Source organism: Antedon bifida, chromosome 10 (genome assembly GCF_963402885.1).
Source record: "Antedon bifida chromosome 10, ecAntBifi1.1, whole genome shotgun sequence".
Lineage (NCBI taxonomy): Eukaryota > Metazoa > Echinodermata > Crinoidea > Comatulida > Antedonidae > Antedon > Antedon bifida.
Window position 1 is genome coordinate 21,435,522 of NC_136235.1, and position 20,890 is coordinate 21,456,411.

The 20,890-nt window shown below is 31.5% G+C and overlaps 2 protein-coding genes across 3 annotated transcripts; both read right to left on the reverse strand.

Moving 5' to 3' along the window:
* Positions 1–290: 290 nt before the first annotated feature.
* On the reverse strand, positions 291–9,935 carry LOC144854107 (protein ENL-like). 2 transcript variants are annotated; one of them, XM_078711991.1, is made up of 5 exons: positions 9,786–9,935; positions 6,399–6,576; positions 5,958–6,184; positions 5,191–5,364; positions 291–4,949 (listed from the first exon to the last, which is right to left on the reverse strand). In XM_078711991.1, exons 1-5 carry the CDS (start codon positions 9,825–9,827, stop codon positions 3,984–3,986), a joined length of 1,587 nt encoding a protein of 528 aa, XP_078568117.1. In that variant the 5' UTR covers positions 9,828–9,935; the 3' UTR covers positions 291–3,983. The 2 variants fall into 2 exon arrangements, with proteins under 2 accessions (XP_078568117.1, XP_078568118.1); XM_078711992.1 differs by lacking the exon at positions 9,786–9,935 and adding an exon at positions 9,243–9,383.
* Positions 9,936–11,309: 1,374 nt separating this feature from the next.
* Positions 11,310–20,882, reverse strand: LOC144854752 (uncharacterized). The gene is made up of 14 exons (XM_078712711.1): positions 20,815–20,882; positions 20,215–20,382; positions 19,770–19,950; positions 19,248–19,325; positions 19,048–19,142; positions 18,524–18,596; positions 17,840–18,013; positions 17,220–17,476; positions 16,906–16,972; positions 16,600–16,709; positions 16,138–16,172; positions 15,851–16,007; positions 14,565–15,364; positions 11,310–14,350 (listed from the first exon to the last, which is right to left on the reverse strand). Exons 1-13 carry the CDS (start codon positions 20,836–20,838, stop codon positions 14,576–14,578), a joined length of 2,208 nt encoding a protein of 735 aa, XP_078568837.1. The 5' UTR covers positions 20,839–20,882; the 3' UTR covers positions 11,310–14,350; positions 14,565–14,575.
* Positions 20,883–20,890: the final 8 nt, after the last annotated feature.

A 20,890-nucleotide genomic window follows, 5' to 3' on the forward strand; every position in this document is an offset into this window, starting at 1 on the left:
ATATTTCGACACTTTTATTTTTTGACATAACCAGTTACTATGGCTCTATAAGATGATCATAACACCATATATGCGCATATATGGCAATATTATGGCATATTTATTGAATTTTAAAAAGTGGATATTTTACCCATTTTTCGAAAAATGCTGGATATTTTAAAAATTCAATAATTATGCCATAATATTGCCATATATGCGCATATATTGCGTTATCACATCTTATAGAGCCATAGTAACTAGTAATATTATTATTATTATTATATAATAATTGACATGCGCAGAACACAATATATAAAACATTGATATTTATTAAATAACACAAAAACAAAGCTGTATTAAACTTTAAAACAGTCCATTTTTTTCTAAATCTAAATCATGCAAATACCTTGGTATCATCTACAATGTTTAAATCAAGATACACAAATATAAATATGTATTTACATAATATTGTATACAAAAGTGGTATATTGTTAATAAATTAATACCAAGTTGTTTTAAAATACTTTTCTGAATAACTGTTTAAATTTAAATATAAGAAATTATATAAAGGTAAATAAAAAATATAAATTATACTTCAGATTTACCCACACATGTTAAAAAACCAAATGTTTAAATTGATTTTACAAACATAACTAGATTGACATTAGATCACTCCGCCCCCTCTCCCCACCCTACCCCCCGCAAGCATTGTGCAGTTTTAATAAAGTTAATCATTTCCGTAGGAAAAAAATAAAAATAAATGTTTCCACTTATATAAAAATAATTCAACCAAAAATCCATTGGCTGTTAAAAATATATAGTATTTATTTTTAAAGCTTAGTTCCCACTAGGACGCAATGCAAAAAGAATAATCCATCCCTTATGTTACGTCTTTATGTTGTGTCTCTAGTGGGAACCAAGCCTTAGTGTGCTTTACTATGCTCAACAACAACTATTTCCATGTTATCACAATTGAAAACCAAACAATACACCATTTTGTTGAAATTATTCAGCGTTTAAGAGTAATATAAATTATTTGCACTAAAGCTTACATATAAAAAAGATTTTATCTGTAAGATACTCTTTGTAATCACGTAATGTACCTGCATGAGGGCAGTAACGCAACAAATATCTAGCACTTTCTTTCCTACAAAATACATGTCCCAATAGTAAACACATTAAAACAACACTCTGAATACAGTATAAACAATAATATAGTAATATTATTTGTATTCTGAAGATTAGGACATTTTTACTTTATGAAACGTAAATACATATATTGCTAAAATACTTGGCAGGAGGAAAGTAATGTTATTAAGAATTACTGCTTACACACATTCAGAATACTGTACTAACAAAAAGATATGATATATATATATAGCTCATACTGATAATAAAACCTTCCCTCACATACATAAGTGAGATTACAGCTTTAAATATTTATGTGAAACCTTTCTTTTTAAAAAGAAGAGTCATCCAGTCCCATCAACCTGAATTACTAATTTACTTTGGCAGACCACCTGCACTTTACATTTAAAGTTTAAAATATTAAGATTCATTTTTCTCTATTATTTAAATGTTATAAAATAAATTTAAAATGGAGAAGAAAATGTTAACATTTAGAAATCAGTACTTTATCTGCAATAAAATGTTTAAATGTATAAATAAAATTCTAATTTTTTCTCACCCAGTTTACATCTTATTTATCACAGATATATAATTTACAATATTAAATTTTATATAAAATAAAAAACATTTTTCTTAATTTATATAACATTTTAGTGAAAACCACACAGAAGCAAGATATTTAATTGCGGTTTTTACCCAGTCAGCGCACATTTATAAATCATATAAATAGACTGTACCCTGCATCATCTCATGTTTGTGGACATTATAATCTGGTGAAAAGATTGAAGTTTACCAAAATGCTCACCACCTCCTAAAAAGGTGCTAAATTGATGTGCACCCTAACCCACCATTGTACATTTGGTGGTTGATATTAAATGGACAATTCCTAATCTGTACACAGTTATTATTACCCTTCATTTATTTTGAATATTATAATATATAAACAATTTATGAACAAACGGTAGAAACCACTTTAATCTTATTACAAATAACAGTGACAATATTGTTAAATGATTTACATGGTGTAAATTAATTTTATGTGTTGACAGATATCTCTATGTGGTGTAAATTAATTTTATGTGTTGACAGATGTCTCTATGTGGTCGCTATTCACGCTTCGGCTACAGGAAACATCCTTAAAAGGGATATCCTTAAATATTTATGGTCTTTGGTGAAATACCTCACTTCACGATTTTTGAACGACTTGTGCAATGACTCGTTTGGGAAAACTGAGGAACAGATTAACATAAAAACATACTAGGCACCAAAACAACTATCCCAATCATACACAACTAACACCAAGGAATATAGACACATTTTACAATACATTATTAACAGGGTATAATATCAACAAATCTATCATTTTATGAATGATAGAAACGCAACACATCTAGATTGTGACAAAAACTATAGCTGAATTGGTACTACTACTACTACTGTATATAATTTTGCTTCATGTGTTATTGATATCTACTGGTTCCAATGCATGTTCAGTTGTATGAAAAAATGTTTACGCGTACGAAAAAATGTCTCAGGCAGGCTCGGGTGAAGCTTATTTGCTTGACATTTAAAATGGCACTCTATATCTGAACATTTTTGAACAATTAACACAAAAAATCTTGGCTTTAAATTGTTTGCATGATCGTAACAATACAAGTGGAGTTGTTAATAAAAACTGAAGTAGCCTAGCTGAGCTAGCCGTAGAGCCTAGCTAGGTATATGGTATTTCGTTGTTGACATAAATCTCAGTAGGTATTCAATAGAGAGAATATTTCATTCATTCAAAGATTGAATGCTCCACCTCATGAAATAGAGCAGTCTACTCATGAAATGTTCTCACCATTCAACTCATAACATTCATTTAACACCCATATTTAATAGCTTTATCAAACAATTTTAATACTGTAAATATCCAGCTAAAATAATATTTACTACTCATTTTGAATGTTTGTTTAAAAAAATAAAGTTGAATCATAAATGATTACAGAACGGACTCTGCCTAATAACTTTGAATGAACTCAAATGAACTCGAATTATATTAGCATAATTGGCAGTACCTGAATACAGCATATCAAAGTATAAAAAATAACAGCTCTTTTTAAATTAGAAAATACTAAATCTTATAAAATCAAAGTCCAGTAATGTAAACTACACCAACTTAAACTAAATGCAGCAGTTTTAGCTGACAACAACCTTCCTATTTTAATACTTTAAAACAATTGAATGTTTTTACAAAATTGGTTTTTATCAGAAAAGAGTATAGTTTCACTCTTTCCTGGTTTTGTGAGCAATACAACAGGGTTGTTTTCACTGTATTGTGCTACTCAACAGGGGAGCAATGCTGTGCTCTCAAACAGATTGCTTAGAATCGATTATTAATATTAAGTATAATTTGTGAATAAATCCAATTCTTAGTGGTGACGATTAGGTAAAGCATTAACATTTAATACAATTAATAAAATATTGTCATTTTTTGTCTTTCTATCACCTTAGCTTTGGCAGATTTTTATCAACAGCACTTTACTGTTCATTTTAGTAATTTATTAAAATGAATTTTAGAAATTAAAATCCCAATAGTATGTACTATTGTGAAAAGTAATTGCTACCATTATGGTCACTAAAACAATTTAGTTTTCACAAATATTTATACTGTTTGATAAATCATTAATTTAACCTCATTTACCTGCAACTTTAAATACTGTACAATACTGAGTTGTTTCAATACTTGAGATGAATACCTTGTGTTGAAACACAAACACATCATCTTTTTTTTGGGTTTGCACAAACGATGAATTTGATCGGTTCGCAAACTACATAGCACACCATGCGACCTTTAGCACACCATGCGACCTTTAGCACACCATAGCGACACAAGTTCACATTACAAGTGTTTCGATACAATTTTGTAATTTCTGTATTGTGGATTTATCGAGGGAGCATAAATCAAAGTCAAAAGTAGAGGTAGTAATCTGAAAGAGGCCGGTCTCTTCAATGAGGTCAGCGACCTTTTGTAAATGTTCACGATTGTGTAAACTCATTAGTCTCTGGTGCAGATCAACTAGTTCTTCAAGTTCAGTCTTTTTAACCACAGCAGGCTTTTTCACTTTTTTAACTTCAGTTGTTCTATCTTTTTTTTCATTCACTTTACTTTTTTTTCCATTTGTTGCTTTCTTCTGATTTGATTTTTGAGTTGTTTTCTCTACCGGGGGAGGGGTAGCGACAGGTGCGGGTGGTGATTGGTTAAAATGAGGCTGTTCATTATCGCTGTCGTCGTCGGACAGGACTGTTTTGTAAGGTTCGCTTTGAAATGGCGTACTGACAATTTCACTGCTGTCCTCAAGATCCTCGTTGTCAGATTCTTGCATGAATTCCTGCATCAGCGTATTAAGAGCGCCACCGCTTTGTTTATTCGGAAACGATGAGAAGCTTGTGCTTGACCCTGGAGAGGGCACATCCTCAATCTCCTCCGTGCTAAGTTCGGCATCAAATGGTGGTAACATTTTTTTTGGAGGTTCTGGTTTTGCCTTATTCTTACGCTCTACGACAGCCTCCGGTTTGAACAAAGGTTCCTCTTGCACTTTAGGTTGTTTCACTTTCTCCGACTTCTCTTTCAATTTTATTTTTTCATTAGAATTTGTCTTATCATTTTTTTCTCCCGTTTTTGGTCCAGAGGAACTCTTTTTACGTTTCTTAATTTGCTCTGGCGCTGAATTACTTGGATTACTCGGTCTTTTCACATTCTGTTTGTTAGGATCCTTAGGTTTACTTTCCTTTGGTGTCATAGATTTCGGTTCCTTTCCTTTACTTGGCTTACTTGCAACTGGACTTCTGCTTGACCCCTCCTAATAACACAATATATATAATTATGTCAAATTACTTTACATGAAGTACACAAATTAATTGGTAACAAGTATGATTACTTTGTTGAATGTAGAGAATCTTGTGTACATATATTTGTCTTGTGAACAGGATTGCCACTTTTAAGAAGGATAGTGAATGAATTCACTTATGGCTATCCTTGGCAATTTACCTAAATATATAAAAACAAAACAAGTGAAATAATACACAGAAATATAAACTGACCTTTTTCTCCTTAGGTTTCTTAAGTGCAAGAGCATTAGAAGCAGCTGCATGTGGCTTACCCTTCACCTTTGGTACCTGTACTGTATGTACAGGCATAAGACTTGTCTCCAGAGGCCCAGTAGTGGTCTCTAAACTTGAAGAGTTTAAATCTGGAGCATCTGGGTTGATTCCAACCTAATCACAAATAATGATTTTCATTTAATTATGAAGGAAGATAATACCACCCAATAGGTGTGGCATAACTGCTTGGGTAATTCTTTAGAATGAGAACAATATAAGAATCCTATTATGTATTGTGTCATTGTTATGTAGGCATACTGTATAATATGCATTTAACTTCATAAAACAATACAAACACATTGCAAAACAAGTAAGGTTGTGAAAGTATTTGTGTTTACATTGTTGTTCAAGGCCAAATGTTTTATTGTTTTGATCATATTTTAAATATAAATGGCAAACAAAAATTACAATATAGAAAAAACTTTGTTCCAGAACAGTAAGATGTGCATTCTCAAAACAAGCAAGTCATTCAGGCGTCCCCATGTTTTGTGGTTGTATTATAAGTTACCAATATTTAAAAGTAGCTACTAAATAATGACACAACATGACACATACTGAATACAAGCACACAGATGATTCACAGATGTTAAACAGATGACAACCACAAGTAAAGCAACATGCTGGTTCAATATTTTACATGTCTTAATTGAGTTTTCCTATAATTTTACACATTTTTCCTGTATGATGAAATGTAAAGAAATCCTTACCCCTCCACCTTTTAACAGCTTTCTTCTGAAATCCTCGGTGGGATTTCTGAAGGTCAGCTTCTCATATCGAATGTGGTTGACTGGTGGAGACTTCTCCAAGTGAAGAAACATGTCGTACTCAAAGACAACCTTCTTGGGCTCTTCCTTGTTCTTAAAGTGCACTTCAATCGGAAGGTGAAAGCCAGCATAGCCAACCTCTTCAATTTCATATGGTGGCTCCTTTTTTACTACAAAAAATTATTACAAAAGATAATTTTTCAAAGTTATTAAAAATATTATAATGTATGCCTCTCTTAAAAGTATTAAAAAAAAAAAAATACAGTTTACCGATTTCATTATTAGCGATAACTATGCAAAATTGAAAGTTAATATTTTTTAACCAAATTATTGCCTGTATAAAATTATTATTATACACCTTTTATGATACCATTTTAGCCTTACCTCTTCTAGGCTTGTTAAAACTGTCATGAAGGACAAATACAACCTTCTCTACAAAGTGTTGAATATTATTGCCATCTGGGCCACGTACAAACACGGACCAGTCATGTGTGAAGCCCTTAGGTGTTGGCTCCTTGCGGAATGACGCGCGATGACCAAGATCCAACTTCACCTGTACGCACTAAAAAAGAAAAAAAAAAACAAATTAGATGACAAAATCTAAGCTACAGTAAATAACTTTATTTACTAAATTTTCCAGGTGGGTATACTGTACATTAGATATGAAATACTGTAGGCAGTTCAGTCGATAGTTATACAGTACGAAGCTGTTGGCCCAGGACAGGTGCTCACTCCCCTGGCTAGCTCGTTGTTGATTACCGTTATGTCAATTTTCTCTTGTGGGGACCTTGTTCTTTTATTTAATAAATATACCTTGAACAAATTGAATGTACACTAGTAGTGTACCTTGGATTCTTTAATTATTTCATTAATATTTCTCCTACAGTACACTAATGTATGTATTTTTCCAGTAGATAAAAATGAATTTACAAAATTTTTAAATCCATGCATCAATTTAACATTTGGATAATTTAGTGATGAATGCCGGGTAGTCTTAATTGCACACGACTAAGGCATGGAACGACATCTAATATCTAATCATTTAAAATAGTTACAGAATGTATATTAATTCTGAATGAAAAAAATGTAGATCATAGTGGCGATATAATACAATGCATTTATTTAATATTAATATTATAATCATGTAATCAGTCAACCATGAAAAGGGTGTTCAAAGAATGGATATTACAGTGTTCAACTGAATTTTTGCATAATAATAAATTGGTTTAACATTCAATGTTTTATATATTGTGCAAACTCATAAATAAGCCAACTCTGCATACGTTAGAGGCATTCGTTCCCAGTTTTGAATGGTTATTCTGAATGTTTCTTGAATTATAATAATGAATGTGAAAAGCAATGGATACTATAGAGTAGTAATTCTAACATCCTACCTGGTTGCACGGTATCCTATTAATCATTTTACTGTTAGCAATATCAGATACATTAGTCATTTACACTCTACTTGCAATTGTCATTTCCTCACCGTACTCTCTAGCATTTTTATTTCTACTTATCATATTAAAGTGGATCACTGTAAAGTCATTGTACACAGTCATCTATTATTACCCATGCACACACAATTGAATAAAGTTCATGCATAGATTTGTACCAACAAGTGTTTGTTGGAATGTATCTACCTGTTTCATCATCAACCCAGAGGTTTGCGCAGTTTAGCAATACCCGGACAAACCTTTAAAAAACCTGTGCAAACAGGAATAGAACTATAAAAGGAGACAATTTATGAAAAAATTTTGGCATGAAGTTTGACATTTTTTTGGTGAAAAACATCAATTTTGGATAAATTGACAGAAAAATTAACAGTTTACATATGTAAACTGTTATAATCTGTCAATTTATAATCAGTGTACAGTAATCTATGCAAACCTAATGCAGCTTCAAGATTACATGTTTAATGTATAAATCTTACAAATACTGGGGTTTTTTAGTCAGTGGTTACAAAAATGATTAGAACTGTACGCCACCGCAGAGTCTAGCAGGGAGGGAGTAGTTGACTTACTACTGTACGCCACCGCAGAGTCTAGCAGGGAGGGAGTAGTTGACTTACTACTGTACGCCACCGCAGAGTCTAGCAAGGAGGGAGTAGTTGACTTACTACTGTACGCCACCGCAGAGTCTAGCAGGGAGGGAGTAGTTGACTTACTACTGTACGCCACCGCAGAGTGTAGCAGGGAGGGAGTCGTTGACTTACTACTGTACGCCACCGCAGAGTCTAGCAGGGAGGGAGTAGTTGACTTACTACTGTACGCCACCGCAGAGTCTAGCAGGGAGGGAGTAGTTGACTTTCTACGAGTCAAGAACTTCTGTACTTTGCATGCATAGTTCTATTATAATTAATAAACTCGCAATTTTCGTTTAATCAAACATTATTAAGACCTCTTGCCTTAAATCACTATGTAACAGCGATTTACTGTATTAACAAGAAATTTAGAACAAAATGAGAACATGCATGATAGAACTATATTACTAAAATCTGATTATCGCAACGCGGTCTCGACTAAGTAATTTGCATAACAATGAGTTTTTCAAGATGAAAATCAAAGATCAAAAGAAGCGACATGCGACTTGAATATCTGGTATTGATGGCTCAGATTAAATGCAGTAAACTTAAAAAATACAGAATCTAGACAGTAAAATTGGGAGGCTCCCAGAGAAATTGTGAGGGTTGGCACGTCTGCTGTGGAAACCGCAGTTGGTGGACAAGGTATGGGCAGACACAATCTATGCTTGCAACATATAAAAAAACGGTAAAAAACTTCCACAAGACAGGGAAGACAAAAGGTCTATCTACTATCTTTATTAGTATAGAATTGCTGGGAGATCCGAATTTCTGTATGTAGGCCTATTGAGTATTGTTATTGTGATTTTGCTCTTTTTCGGGAGACATTTTTTGTTTAATCATGTTTTCCCTGAATGATTATTAAATGAGGAATGCTAAAAAAAAAACAATTCTAACTATGGTATGATGACAAATTATTATTGTATTAAGTACTAATCTATCTAATACTATCAATCTTCTCCTCTATGCCTACTTACTAGGCCTAGGCTAATTATAGCTTTCCCTTTCCCGTCATGACATTGAACCAACCGCAATCAACCCCATCCGAATGATAGTTGATGGCTCAAAAAGCGTCAGGCATGACACAATGTCTGTTATTTACAAATTAAATTATACACATTTGTATATAACTACGATTGTTCTCTTACCTGGGTGGTCATAATTATTTCTTTTTCCAGACGATATGGTGAATTCTACAACATTTTATAAATTACATAACAAAAAAAGGAAGTATTTTATCGAAGATGTAACACAAAAGTCTCAATCACTGCCGAAATTCGGCGCCCGTGTTTAGATATACCGCCCTCTATAGTTGATTTTATAAAAACAATAACAATGTAAAAAAAAATGTTTTTGTTTCAAATCCGGATTACAATTCTGTTTATATATGTTTAATTATACTAATTAGTAAACATTTGATATTTAAATTTGTTTGTTTCAAATAATATTTGTAAAGAATCCTACCATCTACATAATCCTCCCGAAAATCCTAATTGAGCATCAAATAATGAAATACGAGGCTTACAATTACAATTTACATGAAATATTTGAGTCAGATGTTTGTCCTGTATAACGTAAAATTAAGTACATTGAGACAAATTCGCAAGTAATTCTCGTGTGGGACTCGAATCCACAATACATGTATCCTACATGAAATATGTCAATATCCTACCTCCGACTACAAAATTTACCTCAGGTGGTCTTGTTTTTCTTTTCTTGGTCGGTAGGTTCATCTCAAAAGGGTTCAAACATTAGGCCTACTAAAGTAGACATAATCCCAGATTAATAACTAAACTCTCAACTCAGTGCCATGGCCCATGTAAGAGTAGCTCTAGCGCAAATTGTTGGATCTTTGCTGTATATTAATTTGCATATATCTAATTTGCATATTGTTTTGGTGCGCGTCTATCCGTTAACATGCAACATATCCGTTCGTTACATGCTCTCGATATCTTCATCGTGTTACCGTCCTACACGGTCTGACATAATGATTAGTCTGAGGTGTGCTTACGATAAATATGCATTTTCCTACAAAAAAACAACAAAAATCTAAAAAGTTTTTTTATCCTAGAACTATAATAAGATAATCATTTATGCTGACTTTGATAACAATTAATATTTTCACACGTAAAATCAAAATGACGTCATGATTAGTAAGAGCAATAATAATATGGTGACGATACCACGATGCTATTGTTCTTATTGATCATGACGTCATTTGAATGGATTTCTAAAAAAATATTATTTTAAGGCAACATTTAAGGTTATCCAACAGTTCTAGAATGTAAACTTTTCGAATTTATTTTATTTTATGTAAGAAAAATGTATGGTTATCTATTTATCATCGATCGTTAGGCCTATTTTGTGTTTTCTGTTTTCGCGCGTTCGTAGCTGGTGAACAGGTGGACGTACTATGGAAATCATATAGAAAGTTTTGAACCTGTGGACATACTATGGAAATCATAGAAAGTTTTGCTAAATAGACTGATTGATATTTTACGTTGTTTGTAGAAGACGTTCTTGTTAGTTTCCTGGTTATGATTTTTTTCCTTTTGGAGTGCATGAATGAATGAATGAATCTAGTTGTTTACTAATCACAATGTTAAACCAGACAAATTTGACTCGCCCCATCTAGTTAAAACATTATCACGCCGTTCATATAATTTTTATCTGTAAATAAGCACTGCACACCTTGAAACGCGGCCAAATTGTGCACAAATCACAATTTGTCAGCATGTTTTATTAACGTTTTCTCCACTAATAACCGATGGATAATAATCCATTTTAATGTGTTTTAACTGGCCAATGTGATTTATCGTAAACCCGTTCATACAGTAATCAACTAAAATAAAACAGTACATTTCTCTTAATTGATTGTTTCGTTTAATACTATACTCGCTATTTACAGATGCCGTGTAAACATATAAAGACAACATTATTAGCACAACATGTCAGTTAAAACGAACCAAAAAACGTGAAATTAAATTGTAAAATATACGTGATTCAAACACACATCATGGGCAATGGCCGTTTTTCATTAATTTACAGTAATAATAATTATATAAAATAACATTAAAAAATTAAATAAAATATTAAATTATAATATGGTACATGGAATATTGTCATGTACAGACATTTTACCAGATTATCACAAACGCCTGGAGACTAATCAGGTACAACACAAGGGATTGACGTATTCAATTATTATACCTTTATGTTTCACAATATCTAATAGGTTTAATAGTCCCTTTCCCTTAAAGTGTCATTCTCTTATCCCAAATGTCATCAGTAATGTGTAACAAATTTGAACAAATACAACATTTTGAAGCATTATATTCATTACCAATTAAACATACTAACATGATTTCTCTACCATTCAATAGAAAATCCTCAAAAGCACCAACATCACAACATTTGGCCAAGCACAAAACATGTTTCATTTACAGCAGCCAATCAGCTTATCTGTTACTTATAAAGAGTTGTAAGATCCTGAATGCATTCAAGTACATACACTGTGGGTTTATATACAAATGTGCATAAATTAGCATTCAATAACGTCAAAGCTGACACCTGCAGCAGCCAATCACAAGACAGCCTGCTGTCAATACACACAATCACACCATAATTCACATAGTAACCCAGTAACATACAACAAATGGACAGACAACCATACATGCATCTTCTTTAACATGTCTTGACAAAGATCAAAACAGCACACAGAAAGAGGTTCAATTTTATGATCCATTTTTTAACGATATTTTTGTTGTAGTTGGTGAATGTGTGCAAGTGTTAAATGTTACAAACTGTCTTTATAACATAAACACATTTTAAATTATCATATTGATACATTCTTATAATTTGACAAATTATTTAAGATAAATGTTGGGATCATATTATTTGAGTGTTCTAATAAATAAGTGAATGTGTTCAGGTTACAAATAAAATAACAACCAAAAGAAATTAATACAAAAGAATAATTATATAGATCTTTAAAAATTGAATCTAAGCAAAGTATCTAAAATCTACCATGTTTATGAATTTTATTTAAATAAAATGAAATTAATATAGAAACATAAGATTACTAGCAAAATATACACCTGAATCTAGAAATACTGTAATTAACATTTCTTATCTAAGAAAATAGAATTATTGTAGTTTTAATATTACTTAGTATAACATTCCTATTGCTATTTATTATGATGACACAAATTTGATTTAACTTACAATGTTGATAAAGCATTTCACATGACAATCAAGGTGGTGTAAAAGAAGATTAAATAATAAAAAGGTTTCTAAATTAACACTACTACATACTAAACACACTCATGTCTCTATGGTCATCTTCATTGGACATATATATGCTTGCAGCAGTGGGCTTATAATTGGTCATGCTTGCAGCAGTGGGCTTATACCTCATCACCCAATTAAACCACCAATTTATTTGCATGAAAATGTATATTTTAGATACTGAGTTTATCTTAGTTGTAAGTACATACATAGACTCAATGTCAACTTTGTAGTGTTGCAAACCTATTTGGTAATAGACTTGTATCAAAAATAAACATTTACAAACACAAGATCTGAAACTAGTATTCTAAGGAAATTCTATTAATTTTTAGGGAAAACAAAACCAAACTAAACTTCTCTACAATGGCTTGAATTAAACTAGAATTAAACTAAATTGAAAGTATTCTGTAAATCCTGACCTAGAATAGAAATAATATAGAAAGTAATACAGAAACATGAGGTATCTAAAAATAGAAGTAAAATGCATTAACCCATAATAAACATAAAAAGAATGACGACAGTATATAACAATATGTAGAATTAAATACTATGTATTAGAAATATTGGAATAAAATAGAGAAAAAAAGAACCAAGTTGAAGGATCAACAAATTAAATATAGTAGTAAGCATTAGGGTCAAAGTTGAAGGGTCATGCTATTAAAATAACTAAATAGTAACTAATAAGGGACAAAGTTGACAGTTCATGCCATTTTAAAATTAATAACTTGTTCTGCATTACAAAAATATGTTTCATTAGTTTGTGATTTGTAAGAACTAAATTTACAATATAAAATATCCAAAGTAAAAATATCTTCTTTTTTGGGATGAAATGATTTGTTTTCATTTAAAATTATTGGTAGGTTATATTGCTTATGTTAAAGCGATGGAATGCATTTATTATCTGCATAGAAAATGCAACAAAAACAGCAAAGTATACAAAATTCACAAAGTTTGTCCTAATTTAAATACAAGATCAATTTAGAAGTGAATTGTATAAAAATACTTTCAAATTATGTGATATTGACATTACAAAACATGTGAATTACAACCATTTAAAAAAATTCTTCATATAGTAGATTTTTAACAAAATACTGAAATATGTATTGTCATGATATATTCCTAATATGATGACATCACGTATGCAAATTACAGTTAAAGCAAAATATAATAGATTATCAACAAATTATGTCTTAAAATAGACTGACTATTTGTATGAGGTCACATCAGGATATACCCAAAATATATACACTAGCTTTAAGACCTATACCCATTCACTCCAAATTTGAGGTTGGTCTATCCCATGTACCAGATAGTGTGATGTAGTGTAGTCTGTAAAAATATAAGCTTTAACAAAATCATAATGTTCAACTGTTTTCACTGTCTATTTTCAACACAAAACCACAGACATTTTCAGCCTCTTCAGACCAGAGTTTACAATTATATAGCTTCTACTGATAAGCCTACATCAAATACATTTCTCTTATCATCTAGATGTATGTAAAATAATTTGAAGATTATAAATAAAACATTTGTTATACTATAGTGAGTGTATATAGGGATTGTGTAAAATCAAAGCAAATGATCTATATCCAACGTCTTGTTATACTATAGTGAGTGTATATAGGGATTGTGTAAAATCAAAGCAAATGATCTATATCCAACGTCTTGTTATACTATAGTGAGTGTATATAGGGATTGTGTAAAATCAAAGCAAATGATCTATATCCAACGTCTTGTTATACTATAGTGAGTGTATATAGTCTTGTCTTTAACAAAGCAACAGATTTAGAAAGCTATTACAAATATTATTTGAAGAAGCTAACAGTGAAATCAGCAGCATCACATGATCACCATAACATACAACATCAATTATATCCTCTTCTGTAAAGTCTTCATGTGATTGGTCCATAATTAGCAAGCGCCATTCACGATCATTATTGAACCATTGTACTTTAAGTAACCAAGTTACCTGTAATATAAAAGGAAACGACTGTAAATAAGGCTGTAGTAATAACAGAACAGTATGTTATACTGTATATCAAACTTGGAAATTCATTTGGTCGTGGTATATTTATAATATTCATTCTTAGGTGCTTATTGCGCAATGCTTCTAAAGCACTCCACATTGTTACCCCAGTCAAACACGTATGGAAACATGCTCCCATAATGCAGCTAGTTCTTACCTTTAGAACATTTAAAAGTATATAACATCTTGTTCCCCTTGTTTCTTTGCTTGGGTTCTACCATTATTTTCCACAGAAGAATGCTCTTTTTTCGACTTTGATTTTGGAGATTTAGTGCGATGATTACTTTTCTTTTCATTCGGTGAACTACTAGATAAATTAGCCAGTTTCATTGGTAACATTTGAGAAGTTGTATTTGAAGAGGAACCTAATGATGAGGAAGATTGATATCGTTTCCCTGATAGAGATTGAGAAGTTGATGAAGTTGGAATTGAACCTATAGATGAAGATGATACATGACGCTTCCCTTGCAAAGATGACGAAGAAGACGAAGAAATAGAGGACAACTTAAATGGAAGTGTTTGTTTAATTTCACCTGAAGTGTCTAATTCATTAGTTGCACTTAGTAAGTGTATTGGTACTGCTTTCTCTGTTGCCCCCCTCCTCCGACTACTACTACTACCCCCATCTGAATCGTAAGGAACGCTTGACCCTTCAACGACATCACGAAGAGAAAATTCAGATTGCGAACGAGGTTTGCGATTTGAGTTATTTGACTGGTTGTTATTTTCTTTTGTCACTTTCCATTTGTCACCTCGTTCTTCTTTCAAGTTCTTTGACATTTTCTCTTGTTCTTTGTACAATTTTAGTTCATTCTCAAGTTTATCTACTTTTTGTTGAAGACGTTCTTTTTCTGAAGTTTCTTTGAGTAGTAGTTCTTGTTGCGATTCAAACATTATTTGTTGTTTTTCAAGTTCATTCTGCATTTTATCTTTCTCTTCTTCAACTTCTTGACGCTCCTAAGGTTAAACAAAATAAATTAAAATTAATCACCATTACTGTGGGGACAATCATTATGATGATAATAATAATGATGATAATAATAATGATGATAATAATGATTATGATGATGATAATGATTATGATGATAAAGATGATGTTAATGATGATGGTGATAATGATGATGACAAAGGAATGATAACATTAAACAGTAACAACTAAATATCAGTATGTTGATGGGTGAGTGTTTACTTTAAAAATCCCAGTTTGATGCAATAGAAATAATTTGAAACTAAATTATTATCATTTAAATTTATTTATTGACCAGAACAAAGAAATGAAAAAAAAAACACATATCGATGTAAATGAGACAACTACAATGACGATGATGATAATAATAATTACATTGAATTAAAAACTAAATAAAGGAATGATATAATGAATATGAAGCCGTTATTCTCATAACATAAGCAGGCATTATTGTTTTCAAGACTACTTTTGGTTACCTCTCTTAGTTTGTGTTGCATTAAATGCACTTCTTCTTGGTCTAGCTTCACCTGTTTACTAGTGTTAAACTGTAGTTCATGTTCCTCTTCCAATCTAACAGTATGCTGAGTAAGCTCACTTATCCTCTTAGTAGCTTCACTTAACTGGTGATGTAAACTACAAAAACCAATCATTTATATCATTTCAAATAACCAGATTTTACATTCTTATAGTACCTATAATGGTTGATTTATGTCTTTTTGCTGTAGTATTCTATTCAAACAAATTGTTTATGCTCATATCTTACCTTTGAAGTTCCGTTTCCTGACGTGATGTTAATACCTGAGTAAAAGTCATAAATAAAATAATTTATTCTACATTAGAAATTTTAGGGAAATTCCCAAATAAAACAATTTATTTTACATTTTGAGTAGGGGAATTCCCGAATAAAACAATTCATTTTACATTCGGTGTAGGGGAATCCCCAATAAAACAATTATTTCATATTACGTGTAGGAGAATTTCCGAATATAACAGTTTATTTTACAATAGGAGAATTCCGCAATAATACATGTTATTTTATAAAGAATTAAAGGGAAGGGAAAAAATAAAGTAAATTAATACATTAAACTGAACACTGAATGATATAAACAAATTTATCCACTATATACACTAGACAAATCAAGGTATCTGAATATCATAAATCAATGTTTTTACTGCTTTCACAATCAAAGTAGGAATGGCATGACAAAGATTGAAACCAACTTACCAGTAGAGAATTTAAATATTGAGTTAATCTTGTAGTTGCATTAACGGTTTCATTGGAAGGTATGTGCGTGGTAGCTCCTGGAGTGGAGTCTATACTTGAACTCAGGTCTCCTAAATAAGATCAAAAGAAAAATTACTGTTTCTACTGTTTACTTTGTTTGCTAAAGAAACGACGACGGTATCATTTGAGACATATTTATGCTGCAAATTTTTCCCTCAAGTAAACTGTATAGTGGTACACTAATGGTTTAATAGTAATATAAATACATTTCTGGTGGCCACCACAAATGATGATGTTTTAACTTACCTTGTGAATTATCACTATCTATTGTTTGATTTGGATCAGTGGTCCTCAAAGCTGCAAATGCTTTTTCCTGTCAAAAAAAAAAAAGTATTACCAGCAATTGTTAAATTTTATCAGCAGTTGTAAATTTTTGCTAGCAATTTATATGCTGCTTTAGCTCTTCTTGTGCTTGTATTGGTCATACGGTTTAGGAGAAAAAAGAACAAATTTTGGGTTAGTGTATTATAATATAGATAGAAAAGGGTCAATCTTTTGACTCATGATAATATTCATCTCATTCATTATGTGTATGTAACTAATAGTTATGTGTAAATTACCCTTTCTTTCATAGCTTTCCAATCAGCAGCATCACTTAAACTTCTTCCCATCTGAGACTTTGTTGATTGACTACCTATCTTGATGCCTGCTAAAGATCTTGTGTCAGGATTGAGTGTAGGATCTGATCCTCCTTTATCAGTCTCTTCACTCTGTAAACTGTTGCATTGTTCCTTTGAGAGGTTTGGTGAACTTGAACTTCGGTTCTCAGTTGAGTTCTTACGCGAATATCTCCTTTGAAGATTGGTTCCAGGTAAACCTTAAATATATATGATGAATAATAGCAAATTACTAAGAGTGTATTTTGACCATAATATACATGGGACTGATGCTTCAATGTAGCATCTAAATAGAGATATACATATACAGTAACTGAGTTTAGTTTCATATTATGTTATATTATTATAAGTAAATGTGCTGACACTGCATGAATTTAAAATTTGAAACAATTATTTTCTTTTGAAACCAAAACCATAAACACAGCTAGTAGTGAAAAACAATGGAAATGAATCAGCAACTAATTTTTGTAACATTTTCAAATTATTTTGACCATTAATTATTTATAAAGAAATATATTATGTATTATTTGTGGAAATCTAATAAAACGACAAACAACAATTACCAAATTCAAAGGTAGCATGTTCCTTGACAGAGCTGTCAAATCCACTAAACGTCTCAGCTCGTTTTGGTAATGCTGGCAGCTGACTTGTCCCACTAAAGTGTTCCCCAGCGCTACTTGCACTGCGACCTAATCCCATGTTGTGTACACTACACACGGATGATGTAAGTTGAGTTACTACAACAAATATAAGGTAATAAACATCAACAAATATAAAAGGTATATGTATGTTGGAGAATAATCTTTATTTTGCAACATTGTTATTTTCATTTCTGTGTTTTATTTGATTTTGAATGTTTTGTTTTGGCGTCCCTGACACAAGCTTTTTCTTTATTGGTGATGCCACCATTTTGGAAATAAATGTTAATTTTGATTGATTTTTTTGTATAACTGAGCTGAATTGCACACAGGTGTGGACAACACATACTTTTACCTTCTAAGGTTACCAGACTCTTAACAGGGGTTCATTTATGTCGAGCAGTCACCAAATGACTCCTTACCTCCCTTAACTACCCCCTCCAGCACCAAAACAAATTATATAAAAAAAATAAGGGACAGCAATTTTTAATAAGGGCGACCATCCTTTAACTTCAACTGGCCCTGCTGGCCACTATGGTTTAGAGGTTCAGCCCTGTAGCCTTGAAACTGTGGTGTGTGTGATAAAACAAATATGTATACTCTATATACCTTCTTCGAGTGATTTAATTAATAATTCAGTTGATTTCATGAATGACATATCTTCAGACTGCTGTAGCTCACTCTGAAACAACAAACTTCTGCATTATACATCAATTACATTTACAAGAAACATAATTGTACCCCTGAACAAATACTTAAACAATTTTTTTTAATATCCCATTTTAATGTCACATAATAGTTATTGTTATCAAAAATTGGGTAGAAAAAAATCAAAAGAGCAAGAACAAGCAATAAATAGACAAATTATTTGTTTAAAATGTAACTGTTTATTTGGTTTTTTTTTATAAGTGAAATAATTTTCTTAAAACTGGAAAATGGCATATTCACAGTCTCACTTGATGTCTCACGCTTATGTTGTCAAAATAATTATTTTGTTGCAGAAATTACATAAGACAATTTTTTAAGTTTGATGAATTCAGCCCAAAAATGTAAGTCAGTATACAAATTGCTTTTGTCAGTTTGTGACTGTATATAATAAAAACAGTTGGACTATAAATGGCAATGATACTCACATCATCATTTCGAATAACTTTAGAGAGTTCCAATACCATGTTACACTTATCAATAGCTAGTGCTTTCAATTGGTTGTCTTTCTCTTGTAAATCACCTATAGTAATAATTAATAACATGGGTAATAATAACACATACACATGTTAGTACATAATCCCAGCAACAATGACTGCTCCCCAAGAAATGTCAAGCAAAAACTTACTTATAAACTGTTTTATTTTCTTAGCTCTTGCTTCGGTTAATCGATTATGTTCATCAATTTCAGTATCCTGGATCTCATCTAAAAAAAAACATAAACAAAATTATTTGTTTGTACATTGTAACCTGTGAATATCTGTAAAATTCCCTGAATAAGGTTATATTATACTCACAACGTCTAATTGGTTAATAGCCATGGTGTACTTTGTAACTAGTCATAGATTGCGCATTTCTGAATTTAGATCTAGGTCTAAGTCTATGCTGTCACAATAAAGGTAAAGACTTAAGCTCTGTTTAAACTATCAAATTAGTTTGACAAAAAAAGTGTGATGTCCATTTAATGGTAGTGATATGCTTAAATATGGTAGTGATATGACATCTTCATGTCCATATATATGGGCACATCACATTTTTTGGTTTGATAGTGTAGACAGAGCTTAAATCCCTCACTAGGTTAATATTTGTATACTACAGCAATCTAATCAAGATTGGCAACATTTAAGAACATGTAGTGAATTTTACTTACCAGGAGCTGGACATTCCTTGACGGCCTCTTCAATAACCGACTTCCATTTCTTGCGATCATCCGACTCACATTTGACCTCATACATCTCTGGGCCTGATGATGCTGTACTTATGAGGTATATGCTTTTGTTGTCTGTGGCTACCTCTCGTACCATTAGCTTGTGTAATGATATTATAGGGGCCTGTAACACAAACATTGTATACAATATTTTGAATAAACTGAATACCAAAACGATGGCAAGTGAAACCATCCATCACATCATTTGTTTTATATAACATTGTTGTCGTTTAAAGGTTGTGATAGTATACTGCACAGTATAAAAAGAATGAACATGCATAATGCAAATGTTCACTTGCATATAATACAAAATGTATTTTATGGGTTCATTGGAGTATTTATTGAACCACATCATTTGAACCACAATCCTAATCTAAGTTTTTAATACCTTTTGGTCCTGGGATGCAAATGTATATTTTTGATTGTTTACTTCTAATAGTAATAATACATCTGTAAGTAGTACACCTAGTATCTCCATGTATTTCCCACGTGCTGACTTCAACTGAAGTGTGCCCTCATATTTTAATTTACGATTCTTAGATACAATATCCTTTTTCTGAAAAAAAAAACACAAAAAAACCAATAAGCCAAAAGATGAAAAAATAAAAAAAGTAAACGTTTAATGATGAAAGTGCAAATTAAAAAGGTGGGTATCGAGGACAAAGACAAACAATATATTAAAAAAACAAATGTAAATAATCATTTAAATTGGTGGTGTATAGACATTGAAACAGAAGAATTAAATGACACATCACAAAAACAAATGTAAATAATCATTTAAATTGGTGGTGTATACACATTGAAACAGAAGAATTAAATGACACATCACATTCAACATTCACTTTTTTTTTCAACAATATTTTTTATGATGGTGGTCCATCCAGCTGAAGTTGATCATTAAGGACCCTCACAAAAATACAACATGACAAGATATAAACAATTAAAACAGAAGAATGTAAAAAGTTTATCACATTCATTTTAAGTCTACCTCAAATCGCTTGCCATTTTTCATGATGCCAAATGCCCTTCCTTCTACCTTATTGTATATATCCCACAGTTTCTAA